Source organism: Urocampus carinirostris, chromosome 5 (assembly GCF_059441175.1).
Source record: "Urocampus carinirostris isolate Australia breed hairy pipefish chromosome 5, RoL_Ucar_1.0, whole genome shotgun sequence".
Lineage (NCBI taxonomy): Eukaryota > Metazoa > Chordata > Actinopteri > Syngnathiformes > Syngnathidae > Urocampus > Urocampus carinirostris.
Window position 1 is genome coordinate 11587045 of NC_142353.1, and position 19381 is coordinate 11606425.

Consider the following 19381-nt stretch of genomic DNA (forward strand, 5'->3'; position numbering starts at 1 on the left):
CTCTTCGCTCATTCACACCTAGGGACAATTTGGACCGGCCAATTCACCTGTATAGCATGTTTTTGGACTGTGGGAGGAAACCGGAGTGCCCGGAGGAAACCCACGCAAGCACGGGGAGAACATACAAACTCGGCACAGAAAGTCTGGAGCTGGATTTGAACCCACGACAGGTTCCCATGACATGAACTGTGCCGCACAAGCGCTAACCACTGCGCCGCCGTGCACATTCCTGACTCTTTCTGGGAGATTGATACAGAGGAGGGGATTCCCAGCCCCTCACTCAACCCGACTGCTGTGTTGGCAGTCATTAGGTGACCAAAACCCCAATTCCAACCCCTAATCATTATAAATCTGTTTTTTTCTAACATTTTCTTGTGTGCAGCAGGAATTGGCCCAATTTCGTCTTTGCCGAAAAGCACATCATTATTCACTATCTTGCTTTCTTCCAGCGATCAGCTCATTGTAAATTTCCTCCATCTCAGTAGGTGGCAGCAGATAACTATTTTTTTTTTTTCAATGAAAAAATGATGCTAATGAGTTAATACAGGAAAATATATTTAATATCTTGATTTTTGTGAGTAAACTGTTTAAAGGTACATTACATAATATTTGACCACTAGGTGTCACTTAATCATATAGGAAAAAAGTCAACATACTGAAAACAAGCAAAAGGAAGAAAAACTACCTACGCAGTCTGGTGACTGAACAGTAGCATTTTCTTCTAATTTAGCAGGCTAGCCTTGTTAGCCTAGCTTTGCCTGGATAATCTCCAGCCCGCTAGCCTAATGCCATTGCACACGATTTCCACTATTACCTCAAGAAATAACTCTTCCATATTGGTCACACATTCAGTACTCATTTATCCCTAGAGAAAGTGAGTGATATACGTTTAGTCAAGTTATGTTTATTTGTATAGCCCTTTCTCACAAGGAGTCTCAAAGGGTTGCACAGATTATTACAAATCACAGACTATTACACCATCCCCTGATCCAAAACATACATGAGGCCAAGGAAAAACTAAAAAAACCTCAACATGAGAAAAATGAAGAAACCTTGAGAAGGGACTGTACATGAGGTAATCCCCCTTCTATGATGACCAGGCTGCAATGGATGTTGCAATAATAAATAATACACAGATATTGTCAACATAAAATATAGGTTATTCATATGCTATATAATAGAAGTGTGTTAAGCCTAGATTAAAACAGTTCTACTGAGGTTGCAGATCAAATCTCAGGGGGAAGAGAATTCCACAGCACCGGGACCCGAATGGAGAACTCTCTCGAACCTGCGGATCTCTTCTTTGCTCTTGGGATCACTAGTAGACCAGCATTTTTAGAGCAAAGGCTCCGGACCTGAACAAAGAGTGAAATTAAATCTGAAAGATACGAGGGAGCAAGTCCATGCATGATTTTGTATAATAACAACAAAACCTTAAAATCATATCTTAAGCTAACAGGGAGCCATGCAGGTTAGCTAAAATCGAGGTAATGTGATCAAACTTTCTTGCCTTAGTTAAAAGCCTCGCTGCAGCATTTTGTACCAGCTGAACGCTCTTGATTTTGGACTTCGGGAGACCGGAGAGTAGTGTATTACAGTAATCCAGACGCGAAGTAACGCATGAATTATAATCTCTGCATCGGACTGAGACTGCATATGGCACATTTTAGCAATGTTACGAAGATGGAAAAAAGCTGTTCTAGTAATATTCTTAACATGTGTTTGAAAAGGACAGATCGGGGTCAAATATGACACCTACATTTTTGACTGAGTCACTCTGGGTGATATTACATTTGTCAATGTTCAAAGCAGTTTTTGACAACAAGTCACAGCATTTACATGGACCAATAACTAAAATTTCGGTCTTTTCAGAGTTGATCTTCAAGGTTGACCATTTCTGAGGAAGTAATGAACACTGATATGAAAGCATACATTCAGCAAGTAAATACTTCACTAAAATATGTGGATAAATATGTTGTGCATTTGCAACAACTAAAATGAATAATGTGCTTATTAAAGTAATGCTGTGATGATTAAATAGTAAACTTCATATAGTTGGAAAACTCAAGTTATGGTGACAACATACTCATTGACCTATTTTAGTAATCTAACAGTTTATATTGATAGTTTCATTGCGCCACACCCAGGGACACAGGATGGCAGTAACGCGTCTTGGCCTTCAGATGTTAAATCCTACAACACAGCGAAGAAGGATTCACCGGAAGTTAGCACGTTCTGTATTCTTGTTGCTACGACGCACGACAGAGTTTGAATTACACGGTTTAACTATTTGTCCGTGGAACTTTTATACAAAGAGAAAATGTTGAAACAATTGATAAGGGAGCGACTAATCGCTGCTGCTGACGAAATTTTCGGACTTTTTGAAGAAAGGATCGCTTCGTACGAGGAGGAAATCGGCCGACAAAGACGACAACTGGAAGCGGTTTGCAAGAGTCAAATCGACATGCGGCCCGAAGGTCTGCTCACAATTGTTTTATTATTGAAACGTGTTACTGAATAGATAATCAGAAATATGTAAATGTCCCAGTACTGAGCGTTTGATTATTTTACTAATAACATTCATATTTTAGTTCTAATTAATACACCTAATGATCATGCTTATAATTGAATGAAGACTTGACTTCCTGTGTTCATTTGACGTCTCCGTGTACCAATTTATTCGGTCGTTAAAAAGTCTTTGCGTTGTTCCAAGTGATCCGGTTTGCTGAGGGGATCGGGGAAGGGGTCATTGAGTCTTGCAAGACCACATGTAGTTCCCGCAGAGCCTGTCTGAAAGTCTGTAAATGAGGTCTTGGGGATTTTCCACTCATTCGAGGCTTTGTTCTTTAAAACCACACCCATTTCCCATAAAAAGATCGGTCAGCCATTTTGCCGATGCTTTTTGTGAAGGAAACGTGACCCTGTCTGTATTTTCAAGCCCAGAATATAAAGTCTGTTTTTTTTGTTAAAGATGTTGACTGTGTTTTGTGTATTGCTAGAGATAAGACGAAATTCGAACTGGGTTCGGGCATAGAATGTCTTCATTCAGTCGGGCTTCTTTCTTGCCGATTTTTTCCTCTTCGTGTAGAATCTGCTTAGCATGCACTTCATTTTACCAAGCAATTATGTAGATAACTGTTTTTTTTTAATTCCCCTTGAGTCATATTCTTCTGCAGTACATGTACTTATACTCGAGTAACACTCTGGCGCACTTAGGAACCAAAGTTATATTATTCAGATAACTCTATCATAAAGAACATGCTTAACAAACTATCGATTTAAGCAACTCCCTAAATCCCCCAAAATGTAATCCTCAGTGTCACGGCAGGAGATGTACCGCTTCCTCCTTTCATCTCTACGTTGCTTTCGTCTGACGTCATTTCCGCTTACGTTCTTTCTGATTTTCGTCCAAATATTTCATTATTTGCATTTTGCAATCTGCAGAATACGAGTTTCATTCCGGTGGCATTTCGTTCAGTTTGATTTTGCTGCACCTCGCCGAAATGCATATCTGTCAACCTCCACGGCTCCATGTGTAGCGACCCTCGTTCATGCACGACACAAGGTTTCACAATCTCTGGTTTATTGCCTGCATTCAGTAAATAAAACAATACAAAAGTCAGGGGTCTCTGTTCTCGACTGCAATTATCTTCAACGCTTACAAAAATCACTTAAGCTACGGCAAGCGCTGAAGCCCATAAAGTGCCAAACGAAAAAAACAGTCGCAGACGCCCATGACTTAACAACTGAATGAGGTACCGGAATATTAACAGGAATACAACAAAAACACAGATTTTGTGAGAATTCAAAAAAACATTCAAAACAATCAAATTTCAACTCTGTTACACATGCCCGTACAAACTGTCGTATTTTCCCTTACAAAATAATCTTACACCATTTGTTTTTTTTCTTTCGGAATGATGCATGATGGGAAATCCCCAGGCGGTAGACGCATGCGCACAGTAGCATCAAACAGCTCGCTTCGTTTGCAAAGGAAAAAAATGATGCCGAGATAGAGGCTACCGCGGCAAACTCATTAGACTTGATTGATTTGCCGTTTCATGATAGTAGGTTTTTACAGAATGGTACATAATTGACAAATTTGCGTTTTTCCGTGCAGATTTTCTTGTACGCTGTACACGTCTTCAAATGCCTAATAAACGTACTTTGTACGGCAAAAATGTACAGGTTGACAGGTATGGAAATGCACACTTTTGCACCAAAGTGTTTATTTCAGTGCTGCGCAGGCTTGATTTGAGGGATTTGGCCCAAAGTAGACAGTCAAAGCTGCGCACTTTTGCGCCTTGCATACTTAGGGTTTACTTCAGGCCGAGTATCTCAAATCTAGTTCATCAGTCGGGTTCGTGATTATATACGGAGGTGGGTCGAGTAGCCAAAAACATTACTCAAGTAAAAGTACTGTTACTTCAGAATAATATTACTCAAGTAGAAGTGAAAGTAACCATACAAATACTAACTTGAGTTAAAGTAAAGTACTTGGTGAAAAAAATAACGTAGGTACTGAGTGAATGTGGCAACGTTTTTGTATTGATTTTTTTAAAACAACCAATCAGATCAAAATCCATCGATTCAACAAAAATACGTTTAATTTAAAAGCAAATTTAAGTGCTTCAATAAAGAATGAATTAAGTTTGCTGTACACAGAATATCAGACAAAAATAAAACAAGCTAGTAATAAATACCAAATAAAACCAGTAAAGTAAAGATAAGATTAGAATTTAGGACCGCTACATCCTTCCTCAAGTTTGATTTTGAATTCTTGAATGCAGAAATCTCCATTTGTTTAGGCAAACAAAAGAGACATTGCATATTGTAGCGGGTGTTTGGACGCCCCTTTTAGGGGAACATGCTTTTGATGTGAGGCCAGGGGTGCTCTTCCTCTTCTGTGTTTTATAGTCTGTATTGTTTAGCAACATTTTCTATCTCTTTCATCCGTAAACAACTCTTTCCCCCCCTGCGTAAATGTGACGTGACTAATAAAAACCTTAAAGAAAAGTATTTGGTATAGAGCTATCACTAACACTTAAGACCAAATGTGTCCACAAAACATAGCTCAACTTGGTAAATGAAGAAGTTATACAGTCGTGGGGAAATCTTGGCAGAATAGACACTTCAAGCTCATACCAAACCATCTACATCAGTGCTTAAGCTGCCAAGGGCCCCCCGAATATTTTTGTGGTATTTAACAGGTTCATATCTAACCAGTTAATATTTACTTTGTGTTATCTAAACTGTGTTTGTGTCTTTCAGATATCCAACCTCTGGCAAATCGCCAGGATGAAGATCCTCCTGAGGACCAAATTCAGAGCTCAAGTTTGGAGCAAAAGAATCCTCAGCTGCCCACTATCAAAGAGGAAGAAAATGAAATGCAGATTTACGACGTTAAAATGGAAGAGGAGGAGTTTGTTTTCGGCCGCTGGGAAAAAACGACTGTCAGCCTTGCGGAGAGTGAGAACGACGACAAAGACCCCGAGTGTTCTCGACAGTTCCACGATGAAAGTTCACCTGGCGACACGTATGAAGGACTCTCGATTGATGAAGACTTGGGTATCCTGTCAGACAGCGATGACAAAGAGAGCAGCGCAAACTCAGAATGGGACCCTGAACAGTCGGATAGCTCCAAAAAGGAAACAACTCCCGACCAAAACTCCCCAAAATGTGGCAAACAGGACGTCAACTGCTCAGTTTGTGGAGTAAGCTTTGTGAAAAAATACTTACTAAATCACGAAGGGAATGATGGAGGCAACTGCTGCCGGGCTTGTCTCAAAGGTTCGGATAAACGTTGCCCTTTTTGTGGAAAGGTTTTTCCTTCCAAAACTCATTTGAGTATACACATTAGAACGCACACGGGAGAAAAACCCTTTTCTTGCTCTTTTTGTGGAAAAGCATTTTCTCAAAAGTGTGGTTTGATCAAACATATGAGAACGCATACAGGAGAAAAACCTTTCTCTTGCTCCATTTGTGGAACAGCGTTTTCTCAAAACTGTGATTTGACCGAACACATGAGATCACATACGGGGGAAAAACCTTTTGCTTGTTCTTTTTGCGGAAAAACATTTTCTCGCAAATCTTATTTGGTCATGCACTTAAGAACGCATACTGGGGAAAAACCCTTTGCTTGCTCCTTTTGCAGAAAGCCATTTTCTTGCAGGTCTGATTTGAGCAAACACTTGAGAACGCATATGGGGGAAAGACCCTTTTCTTGCTCTGTTTGCGAAAAAACATTTTCTCTGAAGTCATATTTGATCAAACATATGAGAATGCACACGGGGGAAAAGCCCTTTTCTTGCTCCGTTTGCGAAACAGCATTTTCTCAAAAGTCTAATTTGACGCAACACATGAAAACACACACGGGGGAAAAACCCTTTTCGTGCTCCTTTTGTGGAAAGGCATTTTCTTCAAACTCTGATTTGACCAAACACACGAGAACACATACTGGCGAAAAACCTTTTTCTTGCTCCATTTGTGGAATAGCGTATTCTCATCGGAGTAATTTGATTTCACACATGAGAATTCACACTGGAGAAAAACCCTTTTCTTGCTCTGTTTGCAGTGAAGCGTTTTCTCAGAAACTTGATCTCACCAAACACATGAGAATGCACACTGGTAAAACACAATATTCTTGCTCATTATGCAGTCAAGCGTTCACAAGAAAACTAGGTCTGGAATTGCACATGATAACACACATGGAAAAACATCCTTATAGGTGCTTTATTTGTGGGGAAACGTTTACTGAAAAGTTAAATGTGGTTAAACACATCAAATCTCACAATGGGGAACAATCTCTGAATTGTTTAGATTGTGGTCAGGATTTGACTAATAATTCTGATCTGTTCCAACACTTAAGCGTACACATCGGAGAAAAAAAAGACCTGAGCTTCTCTGTGTAAAGAAAAACAATGTTTTTTTTTTTTTTTTTAAGCCAGTACATTTTTTTAATCATTTTTTTGTTGTAGTTGAGAGGAATTATGTTAATGCCAACTTCAACCTTTGGGGTTGTTGTAATATTGAAATATGTCACTGCATGTATGAAGTCATAGTGATAAATGCATAGATTTTCATTTTAGATCTTTTTCATTCCTTTAATCAGCACATCAATATTTTAATCATGTTACTCATTTAGTGGTATTTATTTTGTTATTATCCATGTATCTGAATGTACTTATTTCATTATTTGCTTCCTTTATAAATTACATATTGTGTCAATGTATCAATTCATTTATTTGTGATACAATCTCTACAATGTTCGAAGTAATCTTCTTTTTTTACAATTGGGAGGGAGGCTTCAGGTCTTTACAAAGAACTGGTGCGAAGCTGGGATTTTGGGAGTTTTCCAATGACTTATGCTTTAACTTTTGGCCTTTTTACGCCCTTCTTTTACATTATTGATTGTCAGCCATTTTAAACGTGTACTTGTGAAACCACCACTGCCATGTTCTTTTGTCACAATTCCAGAGTATTCTGTTGTATCTCAGCTCAGGGATGCTGCCGGAAAAGTGAATTTCCCTTCGGGGATGAATAAAGTATCTATCTATCTATCTATCTATCTAAAAACCTCAACGGAACAGCTACAAATTTCTCCTGTAGGGTTTAATGAATAAAGTCGGCCTAACAGAAATCGTTGGCCTTATTCGAGTGATGCAGAGAGAAGTGCACTGGAGATAAGAACACAGCATAAAATTGCACACTTGGTAAAATTGCTTCATTAAAACTCAAATCATTGACCTTGAAATCATCTGAAATGATAAACGTTTTCAACTGAACACTTGATTCATACGGCCTCTACTCAACAACCAACACAAGGTGGCAGTGAAGAATAAATTCCCAAATGTACTGTAAAGAAGAAAACACCGGAAGTCGGCACTTTTTGTGTGTCTTGCTGCACAGCACGACAGTTGAAATAACACTTGTTATCTGTTTGGCCGTGGAACTTGCTTTGCACGTGAAAATGTTAAAACAGTTGGTAAGGGAGCGACTCATTGCTGCAGCTGACGAAATTTGCGGACTTTTTGAAGAAAGGATCGCTTCTTACGAGAAGGAAATCGGCCGACAAAGACGACAACTGGAAGCGGTTTGCAAGAGTCAAGTTGTGATCCAGCTGGAAGGTCTGCTAACAAACCTAACTTCTTATTCTGTACCATTGAGTATTTGCTCTTCCATTCAAATTCATTAGGAACTCGTGTGCACTCTTAAAGTTCTACCCTGTTATGGCAAATTGTGGGAAATGTTTATTGTGTTAAGTTTTTTAAAAAACACATTAAGTTATCAAAGTTTTGTTAATCTTTTGAAAGTTAGTTAGCTTAAAGTTGATCAGCTAAAGATCTACAGCTCGATTAGCTAAAAAAAAAAAATCTATCTTCTTATGTTCCACCCTGTTAGGTCCCCACACCTACCTGTCAGGTAAATTTACCTATCAGTGGAAGAAATTAGGTTGTAGGGGCATTATTTCTCTTTGTGTGTCTTGGGCAAGTACAGCCTGCTGGTGCCCATCCCTCGCTAGACCTTGAACTGGGGACCTTTCTAGTGTTAGGCTAATGTGCTATCAACTGCACTATTCAAACATGAGTAGCAACAAAAATAATCACTATATTTTTAGGAAATAAGCCTTGAAAAGAATTTAACTTTGGCTACAAGACGTAGCTGAAAGAAGATCGTCTTGACAACATTGTTGATCTGTTTGCCAAACCGGAGTTGACTGTCAATGTCATATCCAGGTTTCTGACTCTTGAATTCAACTTAGAAGACAGGGTGCCGTGCCCGGCGGTCAGGGTATCCCCAAACAGTATATTCAGTTTTGTCTTCGTTTAGTTAAAGAAAAGTGTGGACCAACCACTGCTTAATATCGACAATACAATCAAACTAAGAACATTGATCACTACTGTTTTGCTTTACTGGCCGATAGATTTGTATGTAATCTGCAGAACAGTGAAAAAAAAGGTTGTGTCTGCCAATAATTGACTCCAGTCATGATAATACTACAAAAAGAGTATAGGGCCAAGCCTAGGCGTAAGCTGCTCATTTTTTTGGGGTGCAGAAAGCTGATTTATTATTTTCTTTTAAATCAGTGAAAAAAAAGACATGACGTGGTTATAGTGTTTTGGCTAAAAACAAATGGTAATGTGATGTTCAAAAATGAGAAGTAACACTTCTGTACAGTGTTCAATGATGCTCAACGTGAAATGAAAAAATGAAATTTAACAAGCTAAACACACTGTGCTCAGCACCCCCAAAGCTCTGAACCTAAACTTGCCCCTGGGGCCAATACGATATCATTGTGGAAAACCACAGGAGAGAGGGGCAGTGGGGAAGGACAGGTAACCAAACATTATTGAGAAGGTATATAAGTATTATGTAAACCCCTTTGATACAGTGCCATGGATGCCGACTTAATTGTCAAAGGCTGCTGTGAGGTCGAGAAGCACAAGAACAACAGGGCACTTGGCATCCATGGACAAGGCAAATCAAGATTTAGAAGTAAAAATGGATGGTGCTGCAATACACGCTGTATCAGAAATTAAGTTTTTAGGGGTCATAATAGACAATAAATTAAGATGGAAAACACACATCAGACGCATACAAACTAAAGTATCTAAAAGCATTTCAATAATTAATAAAGCCAAATTCATTTTAAACTATAATGCATTGTATTTATTATATTGTTCTCTAGTTCTGTCATACTTAACATATTGTGCAGAAGTCTGGGGCAATAATTACAGAAGTTCACTACAGCCCCTTTTTATCCTCCAAAAACGTGCAATTAGAACCATACACAGGGTAGGATATTGAAATCATATTAATATTTTATTCCTGCAGTCCAAATTATTAAAATTAGATGATTTAGTAACAATTTTCACTGCACAACTGCTATTTAAGGTCAACAAAAACATAGTGCCAGAAAACATCCGTAAATTATTCATTCGGAAAGAGGGAAATTATAACTTAGGGGGCTGTAGTGAATTAATAATCCCAAAGGTGAGAACCACCAGGAAAAACATGTGTGTATCTGTGTGTGGAGTCGTGCTTTGTAAAGGATTGCTAGACGAGATCAAACGGTGTCCAACTATTCACTTGTTCGGGTTTATATACAAAGGAACATTCCTGGCGAAATACAGAGATGAGAAGGGTGGGGTATGAGTGGTGCGGGAGATTGGGAATAGTGCGTCTAGTTAACTTTGTGTTATTGTTGCTATTTCTATATCAAAACTGTTATTATTAATATTATTACAATTGTTGTTATATCATTTGTATATTTGGTGGGGAAGTTGAAGGGGTAGGTAATATAAGCATTTGCTTCTTACTACCCCTTTTCGAACATATTATGTAACGTTATTTTGTTGTTGAGTTATTGTTTTTGCTCTGTTTTTATTTTGATGTTTTCATTCATTCAAAAAAAATATCACTGTGAACCTATAACGGTAAAATCTTAGGCAACATTCCAGAAAACTGGTAAATTGGATTTCTCCCACTCGAATGGTACCAGATCTGACCTCAAAGCGTTTCAAGAAAAGTGGGAAGTCTGAAATTTCCAACCTTTAGCCATGAAAATATCATTGGAATGCCACTCGATTTAGGAGTTCCTTGTCACAACGTTGGAGAAAAGTTATGTACCCCAAATTTGCGAGTGTCATCCATCCATCCATTATCTGCACCGCTTATCCTCAGTAGGGCCGCGGGGGTGCTGGAGCCCATCCCAGCCATCTTCGAGCAGCAGGCAGGGAACACCCTGAACCGGTTGCCTGCCAGTTGCAGGGAACACAGAGACAGAGACTCACTCGCTCATTCACACCTAGGGACAATTTGAACCAGCCAATTAACCTGACATGCATGCTTTTGGAATGTGGGAGGAAACCGGAGTGCCCAAAAGAAAACCCACGTAAGCACAGGGAGAACATGCGAACTCCACACAGGAGGTTTGATCTCATGACCTCAGAACTGTGCTGCGGACGTGGTAACCACTGCGCCGCCGTGGTGCCTTCGCAAGTGTCATTCCAATGATATTTTCCTGGTCAGAGGTTGGAAAACTCCGATTTCCCACTTTTCAGGATCATTAGGACAGAGCTTGGCCCGAAATTTGGGTCGGGCCTTAAATGTCAATCATTACGTTCAAGTCCAAATGAAAATTTGGGTTTGCTTTGGGCTTGGTCCCTCAAATCAAGTTACTTGTTTGGGTTCGGGCTGGTTTGGGCTTTAATACCCGTTCCCTGGTCGGGAAGGGTTGGATTTTTTCGGCCCGATCTTTCGTCAAGTGTACAACCCCTTATTAAATGAATGAAATCTGAACGTTGTTTCCTCTAGATATCCATCACCTGCTAAATCGCCATGGTGAAGATCCCCATATGGACCAATGTTGGAACTCGAGTTCGAAGCAGCAGAACCCTCCGCTGCCCCTCGTCAAAGTGGAAGAAAAGGAGCGACCGTTTTCTCACATTAATATGAAAGAAGATGAGTGTGATGTCAGCTGGTTCCTACCGACTGGCAGCCCTGTGGAGAGTCAAAATGACGACCCAACGGAGTGCTCACAACAGCTCCAGGACAAGAGTCCAGCTGGCAACAGGTGTGAAGGACCCCTACCAGATGAAGACTTGGATCCTTTCTCAGACAACAATGACAAAGAGAGCCGCACAAAGTACAAACAAGACCCTGAACAGTTGACAAGCTCCAAAAAGAAAACAACTTTGAAAAAGAAATCTACAAAATGTGTCAAACGAGACGTCACCTGCTCAGTTTGTGGTGTAAGCTTTGTCAAAAAACATTTCCTGAAGGACAAAGAGAAAGAGGAACGTGACTGCTGCCGGGTTTGTCGTGACCATTTGGAAAAACGTTGCTCCATTTGCGGAAAAGAATTTCCTTTCAAGTCCTATTTCACCTTACACATGAGAACGCACACGGGGGAGAAACCCTTTGCTTGCTCTGTTTGCGGAAAAGCATTTCCTCGCAACTCTCAGTTGCTCTTACATATGAGAACACACACAGGGGAAAAACCCTTTTCTTGCTCTGTTTGCAGAAAAACATTTTCTTGCCGATCTTATTTGATCCTACATATGAGAACACACACAGGGGAAAAACCTTTTTCCTGCTCTGTTTGCAAAACAGCATTTTGTCAAAAGAGTCAATTAATTGGACACTTGAGAACACACACAGGGGAAAAACCTTTTTCCTGCTCTGTTTGCCGAAAAGCATTTTCTTTCAAGGGCAATTTGACCGATCACATGAGAACACATACAGGGGAGAAACGATTTTCTTGCTCGTTTTGCAGTCAAGCCTTTACAACCAAATTTAGTATGCAATTGCACTTGTTAACAACGCACATAGAAAATCCCTTTAGGTGCTTTGTTTGTGGGCAAATGTTTACTCGAAAGGCAAATGTGGTTAAACACATCAAATCTCACAATGGTGAAAATTATTTAAGTTGTTTAGATTGTGGTCAGGATTTAACAAATGTTTCAGATCTATTTCAACACTTGAGCATACATGTAGGAGAAAGGAAGGCTTGAGTTCCTCTGTCGTTTTTTTTTTTTTTAACTCTCTTAAACTTTTCAAAATGTTATTTTGGTTGTTGCTGTGTTTGTTGTAGTTTGGGGGCTTGAGGTTCGCAAACGCGCCCCCTCAAGCTATAAAGATAACTTTTGGGGTGTTTTGGTTTGTTAGAATATTGAAACGTGTTTGTATATATATATATATATATATATATATACAAAATTATTGATTACTGTGAGTTTTGCAGTCTGATCCTTCTCATTCTGTTATTCATCACATCAAAATTGTAATCGGGTAAATTATTTAGTGGTAATTAATGCGACTTATGATTGTCCATATATTTGAAACTTGTTATTTCTATACTCCTTTCTTGTCTAAATCACTTGATGTGTCTATGTATCAATTTATCTAGTTGTATTACAATTTCTACATTGTTCTAAATGGTGTTTTGATTCACTGTTGGGCGGGAGGCCTTGAGCCTTCCCATGAGTCTTATACAGTCATACCTAATGTTTGGCGCGTGCCAGTTACAGCCTGTGATCAAATATTTACTGGCTCGCGGCCTCTGTCATGAAATTAATAGTACAATATGTGGTCCTCCAGTATTATTGACCGCAGTATGAAATGTATTTATTTCTTTGTAAAAATATATCACCATTTTACCAGATGATGGCAGTATTCTTTTGGCACCTTCCCCTTGGCTTTCGGTGAGAATTTTAGCCCACTCCGTTTCGGACATGGCAATAGTAAATACAAAAAGGAAAGTTGACTGTGAGGGCTGCTGCTTCCAGAACAAGTGTAAATTGAAGTTTGTTTGTTTTTTCACCGAAATTCGAAACAACTGCGTCGGCCTAATTTGCCAAGAGACTGTGGCTGTTTTTGAAGTATCCAATATTAATAGGTACATGCTGACTACCAAAAGTGGAAATGAATGTTGTGAAAAGGTGAAGCAACTAGAAGCCATTTTAACTGCACAGCAGCCCTTTTTCACAAGATTCTGCAACCAAATTAAAATGCCATAAAGACAAACTACGAGGTTGCGGCGCTGATTGCCAAGCACTGTAAACCTTTACGAAGGGTGAATTTATTAAATTCTAAAAATGCCAGGCTGAATAGTTGCTCCTTATACCAAATCTGGCCCGGTTTTTAAAAGTTTGGACACCACTGGTTTTATACAACCAGCAGCCAGATTAAATCTGAACAAATGACTGGTCTTAAACTGGGATTTGGGAAATTTCCCATAGACTTATGTTTTGTTTTTGTTTCAATCCGCCATGTTCCACCCCTCCGGCACATAATTGATTCTTAGCCATTTTTAAAGTGTACTTGTGAAACCATAACAGCTTTAATCTTTACTCACAAACCCAGAACACTCTCTTATTTGTTTAAAACGGTTTAATTGTCATCAAGACTTTAATGGAAGAGGTAAAAAGTTATCCTTCAAGGGGAAATGAATAAGGTTTGCCAATCGAAAATCTTGGGACTTTTTTGTTTGATACATAGAGAAGTGTACGGGAGAAAGAACATGTCAAGCAAGGAAACACACATGGAAATGGAGACATCAACAATCAATTAAATTGGCTTCAAATGACCTGAAATAAGAAATGTTTAGAAGTGAACACTGGATTTATACAGACTGTCGATGGGTTTTCATTCACTCCCACACAAGAATATAGGGTGGCAGTAAAGAGTCAATTCCTAAATGCCGAGAGAAGAAAACACCGGAAGTTGGTAGGTTTGGGCGAATCTTTGCTGCTACACAACACGGTTTTGATAACGCTTTCTATCTCTTCGCGGCACTTTTCTGCATGTGAAAATGTTAAAACAGCTGGTAAGGGAGAGACTCTTGGCTGCTGCTGACGAAATTTTTGGACTTTTTGAAGAAACAATCGCTTCGTATGAAAAGGAAATTGGACGACAAAGACGGCAACTGGAAGCGGTTTGCAAGAAAGAAATCGGCATCAGGCTCGACGGTCTGCTCACAATCTTAGTTTCTAACTTTGTATCGTTGTTTTCGCGCCCATTAATATTATCTATGATCTTGCGTGTGTTAGTCAGTTTCAAAATCATCCAATCAGAACAGTGTGATCATGTCATGAAGCCATACTACGGAACGTTCTGGTGTGCATCTCATTTATTTTCTGACAAAATTTGGCTCCAAGGACGTAGTTTTGTGGTTTGCATTTGTGGGGACCAAAATAAAAAAGTCTCAATTGAAAAACGGGGGTACATTTTTCATATGCATCAGTGCTTCAGCAGAGATCGGGATTTAACCCTTTTTGCGCTGCTTTTTGGATGGATTTTTGTTGATACTATTGCTCGATTCTGGCGGTATATCTTTGCCCTTGTTCATCTCGTTTTTGCTGAAAAAAATCAAGCATCTTATCTGAGTTATAGGTCTGTAATGTCTTTAAATGACTGCCTAATTTATTTCTCTTCATGCTGTCTGCTGCCACAATTTTTAAACTTAGCAAGCAGGTCTTTCCTCATCCCCCACTCCAAGGTCACAGTGGAACCAACAGCTTCATCTTAGTTTTTGGGAGAATTTTGTTTTCCTCTTATCATTTTCTCTCTGCCTGTCTCCTCATATCTGTAAGGATTTTTTTAAGGAATCACTGCTACACTTGGGTTCTACCCTTCTTACTCAAAGCGTGGATGCTAAATATAAACAGAAAGCTCTGTCAATGCGAGCACCACTGCCCCCTAGTGTAGTGGAGGTTTAATTTCACTTTATTCTAGGAGTTATAAAAAGTTCCTCAAGCTCAAACAGGCCCCCTTAGACAAACCCACTGTTTGAGAGTCACTGGTTTGACCCCAAATTTAATTCAAGCCCAGCGTGTTTAAGCCTGGTAATTCCTACCTTCAGCTCCTTTTGAAAGTATACAAAACCATCTCTGTCAATGCTGATGAGTGCCCTCTAATACTTTTATTTTCGGGTCAGGGTCTTTTTAAACGCTCATATTGAATTCAATCTGAATGTATCCCCTAGATACCCAGCACTTTCAAAATCGTCAGGGTGAAGATCCCTCTGAGGACCAAGGTTGGACCTTGAGTTCGGAACAGCAGAATCCTCTGCTGCCCCCCGTCAAAGTGGAAGAACAAGAGCTGCAGCTTCCTCATGTTAAATTAGAAGAAGAGGAATGTGATGTCAGCTGGTTCACACCGACGGGCAGCACTGTGAAGAGTGAAAATCACGACGAAGACCCACCTGAGTGCTCGCAACAGCTCCAGGATGAAGGTTCAAGTGACAACGGGTCTGAAGGACCCCCACCGGATGAAGACTTGGCTCCCCTGTCAGACAATGACGACGTGGAGAGCAACGCAAACTCTGAACAGGACTCTGAACATTTGGAGAGCTCCAAAAAGAAAACAACTCTTGACAAAAACTCCCAAAAATGTCACAAAAATGAGGTAAACTGCTCAGTTTGCGGAGTTAGCTTTGTCAAAGAATATTTTCTGAATCATAGAGGGAACAATGAACACCACTGCTGCCGGGTTTGTCAAAAGAGATTGGACAAACGTTGCTCTGTTTGCGGAAAAGCATTTTCTCGCAAAGCTAATTTGACCGATCACATGAGAACGCACACAGGGAGAAAACCCTTTTCCTGCTCTGTTTGTGAAACGGCATTTACTCAAAGGAGTAATTTGATCAAACATATGAGAACGCACACGGGTGAAAAACCCTTTTCTTGCTCTGTTTGCAGAAAAGCATTTTCTCTCAAGGGTAATTTGACCGATCACATGAGAACACACACAGGGGAAAAACCATTTTCTTGCTCTATTTGCAGAAAAGCTTTTACTCATAGGACCGCTTTGACGAGACACATGATCATGCACACAGGTGAAAAACGATTTTCTTGCTCATTTTGTAGTCAAGTCTTTACAAGCAAATTTGGCATGGAATTGCACGTCTTAACGCACGTAGAAAATCCCTTTAGGTGCTTTGTTTGTGGGGAAATGTTTACTCGAAAGGTAAATGTGGTTAAACACATCAAATCTCACAAAGGGGAACATTTTATAAGTTGTTTAGATTGTGGGCAGAATTTGACACATATTTCTGATCCATTTCAACACGTGAGCATTCACATTGGCAAAAAGAAAGTCTGATTTTCCCTGTTCAATTTCCTAACACGTTTAGCAAAAATGTATATTTAAAGGTTATTTTTCATAGTAGATTGGACATGTAAGGTTTGGAAGTGTGCCCCATCGGGCATAATGATAACTTTTGGGGTTGTAATATAAAATAAAATATGTCACTAAGTTTGTAAATATAAAGTGATAACTATATGGGTTTTCCTGTTAGATAATTCAATGTTTTAATTATCACATCAATATTTTACACTATTTAATCATTTAGTGGTAATTAATGTATATTACGATTATCCTTATATATTAATGTAATTATTTTCTTATTTACCTATTGTTTGATTCACTTTATGTGCCAATGTATCCATTCCTCTAGTGGTTATACCGTCTTTACATTGTTCTAAGTCTTCTGATTTACTTTTGGGAGGGAGGCTTCAGGTCTTGCTTTGAGTCTCATTAAAGACTGATGTGAATATTGGATTTTAGGGAATTTTCCACTGACTTAATTTTCGTATTTGTCATAGTCCGCTGTGTTCCACCTCTCTGATATCAAAACTATTGTCAACCACTTTGAAAGCGCACTTGTGAAACCACCACAACCTTGTTCTGTTGTCACAAGTCCCCAAAATTCTGTTTTATTTATTTATATATGCTTTATTGTAATAAAAAACTTAACCATTCTGCTCAACTCCAGCGCTTGTTTTACACATCGTGTCACACCAACCCTGGATGTTAAACAAACAAGCAGAGTAAGAAATACTTATTTTTCAGGGTGAAATAAATAAAGTTTTCCAATTGATAGTTTCTAATCACGTGGCAACATCTGGGCAACCCAAATAGTGGCGAACATACTGTTTCGGTGTAAAGCGGTAAATTTACCTCATTGTGATTGACTTTCGAAATATGGCAATCAAAGCTCTAGCTTGGCCGTCGTTACGGTTCTGGGCTAAGTTACGACAACAAATGTTTACTGATAAACAAGACCCATACGCACTGGAGAAAAGCTTATGGGTCTTCAGATAAAGCAATCTCGTTTCAGCCGACGAACTGCGCACTATCATGGACGAGGCAGTTTTAGCCTGCCCGGTCTATCCCTTGGGGTCACATTGCGTTATTTCAGAGCCCATCTCTGCCCTCGTCCTACCGGATAACGGTGCACTCTTTTCGGCCAGGCTTCCAGGGACATACAGGGCTTTATTTGGGAGCTCATTTCAGCCGAAAAACGGCTCAATACTTGCACATAAGTTTTGTGGAGCTCATCCCTACGCAGGGTAGATTCCAAGTAAGGTTCTCACTCTGGCCTCCACTTACAAGTTAACAGTGTCAATGAATGAGTGGTCTTTATTTTCATTCTACAATAGTACAATGAACTTGGAGGGCTCCTCCTTTCAGTCCCAGAAGCGATGTAGAGAGCGGCACGCTATCTGCATGCTAGCATCGTGTTGAGCCAGGTCTCCTTGTTGATTAAAGAACAACAATCCTTTTTCAACGGGGTGCAGCTCCAGGTCATTCGTTTAATGGGTAATTGATCTGGTGTATGTGAGATACAGGCTCAACTCTGCTTGTAGTTGTAAGATTTGTTACATAGCTGCAGTTGAAGCTTTTACTTCCTCTCCCGACACCGCTTCTGTGTCTTCCCAAACCCAATAACAATCTACCGAGCACAAGGTGGTTTCGCCAATTCGTCTTAGATGTATCAATTTCCGTAGTCGATGTTCACAAACTCCTGTTGGGTGTAGTGGTGCAATGCTGATGTATGGGTGGAATACAAACATAGTAAGTAGACCAAAAAAAAGGACTGAATGGGAGAGACGAGCTGCAACATCTTTACGTGCCACCATATTGGATCAATTTTAATCAGTACTTAGAAATAAACTGTAAAGTCACAAGGAAGCCTCTCACTAGTGGTTCTCAACTGGTCTGACTTCAGGACCCACCATTCCACCGTGATGACAAGATGCGACCCAGATCAAGAAAAAATGTGTACTCAAATGTATACGATAAAATGATGGTACAGTTTAAAGCACAACATAATATATTAACTTTTATTTTATTTCCTTTTTTTGTTGTTGTTGCAAAAAAGACCAGAAAAAACAAAACGTCTTCAAGTACTGTATATACTGTACTTGCATACAAGTCTAAATTGCCTCCAAGCGACCTCCTAAAACCGCTTTAAAATAGCCACATACTAAAAGTAATTTGTACCCCAAATATTAATAAAACGTACACCTAGACAACGATAGTCATTTAATTATGTTGATAATAAAAATTAATATTCTTGTAAAAAAATATATGACAGTTATTTAAACTACTGTACCTTCCTGCGGTGTTGACTGAAGAGGAAGAAGAGAAAAATCAGGGCATCATTGCCCTCTACTGTTAAGTATGTAATTGACTTTCTGTTTTTTTCTTCTTTTTCTTAGCATTATTTTGCCAGGGCACAGGCCCATGACACACTGAAAACGGGTCCCAACCCGCTTTTAAGTCTCAAACTACCAGTTGAGAAATACTGTCCTAAACATTCCTCTTTCATTTAAACAGACAACAAAATTGGTGTAAACCAGTGAAAACATTCAAGCGAGTCTGTAAGACTGTGACCCACCCATTATGGCCGACTGTTTACATTCAGTTATGTGCGTGACGTCATACGAAAACGATCAATCAGAAATCATGGAACTGATTTGTGCGATGTAGAGAAGTTCACTGTATATAAGAAATTGCCAAGCAAGGAAAAACATATAAAAACCGGTACATTAAAAGCGAAACAAATTAGCTGAAATTTTACATGCTTTGAAAT

The 19381-nt window shown here is 39.4% G+C and overlaps 3 protein-coding genes across 3 annotated transcripts; all 3 read left to right on the forward strand.

Annotated features, from left to right (window-relative positions):
• Positions 1 to 2151: 2151 nt before the first annotated feature.
• Positions 2152 to 7231, forward strand: LOC148365234 (uncharacterized). The gene is made up of 2 exons (XM_088335721.1): positions 2152 to 2477; positions 5272 to 7231. Exons 1-2 carry the CDS (start codon positions 2321 to 2323, stop codon positions 6909 to 6911), a joined length of 1797 nt encoding a protein of 598 aa, XP_088191847.1. The 5' UTR covers positions 2152 to 2320; the 3' UTR covers positions 6912 to 7231.
• Positions 7232 to 7386: 155 nt separating this feature from the next.
• LOC148365235 (uncharacterized) lies at positions 7387 to 13163 on the forward strand. Its single transcript, XM_088335726.1, has 2 exons — positions 7387 to 8126; positions 11317 to 13163. Exons 1-2 carry the CDS (start codon positions 7850 to 7852, stop codon positions 12513 to 12515), a joined length of 1476 nt encoding a protein of 491 aa, XP_088191852.1. The 5' UTR covers positions 7387 to 7849; the 3' UTR covers positions 12516 to 13163.
• A 576-nt stretch (positions 13164 to 13739) lies between these two features.
• On the forward strand, positions 13740 to 17212 carry LOC148365236 (uncharacterized). The gene is made up of 2 exons (XM_088335740.1): positions 13740 to 14471; positions 15488 to 17212. The coding sequence occupies exons 1-2, from the start codon at positions 14315 to 14317 to the stop codon at positions 16603 to 16605; spliced, it is 1275 nt and encodes a 424-aa protein (XP_088191866.1). The 5' UTR covers positions 13740 to 14314; the 3' UTR covers positions 16606 to 17212.
• Positions 17213 to 19381: the final 2169 nt, after the last annotated feature.

What these genes read in the sequence shown, in the direction of transcription:
- LOC148365235 (XM_088335726.1), top strand. Translation starts at nt 7,850, where the DNA reads ATGTACTGTAAAGAAGAAAACACCGGAAGTCGGCACTTTTTGTGTGTC. An exon ending in AGTTGTGATCCAGCTGGAAG is followed by an intron (nt 8,127 to 11,316) that starts GTCTGCTAACAA and finishes TGTTTCCTCTAG; the next exon opens with ATATCCATCACCTGCTAAAT.
- LOC148365236 (XM_088335740.1), top strand. Translation starts at nt 14,315, where the DNA reads ATGTTAAAACAGCTGGTAAGGGAGAGACTCTTGGCTGCTGCTGACGAA. An exon ending in AATCGGCATCAGGCTCGACG is followed by an intron (nt 14,472 to 15,487) that starts GTCTGCTCACAA and finishes TGTATCCCCTAG; the next exon opens with ATACCCAGCACTTTCAAAAT.
- LOC148365234 (XM_088335721.1), top strand. Translation starts at nt 2,321, where the DNA reads ATGTTGAAACAATTGATAAGGGAGCGACTAATCGCTGCTGCTGACGAA. An exon ending in AATCGACATGCGGCCCGAAG is followed by an intron (nt 2,478 to 5,271) that starts GTCTGCTCACAA and finishes TGTGTCTTTCAG; the next exon opens with ATATCCAACCTCTGGCAAAT.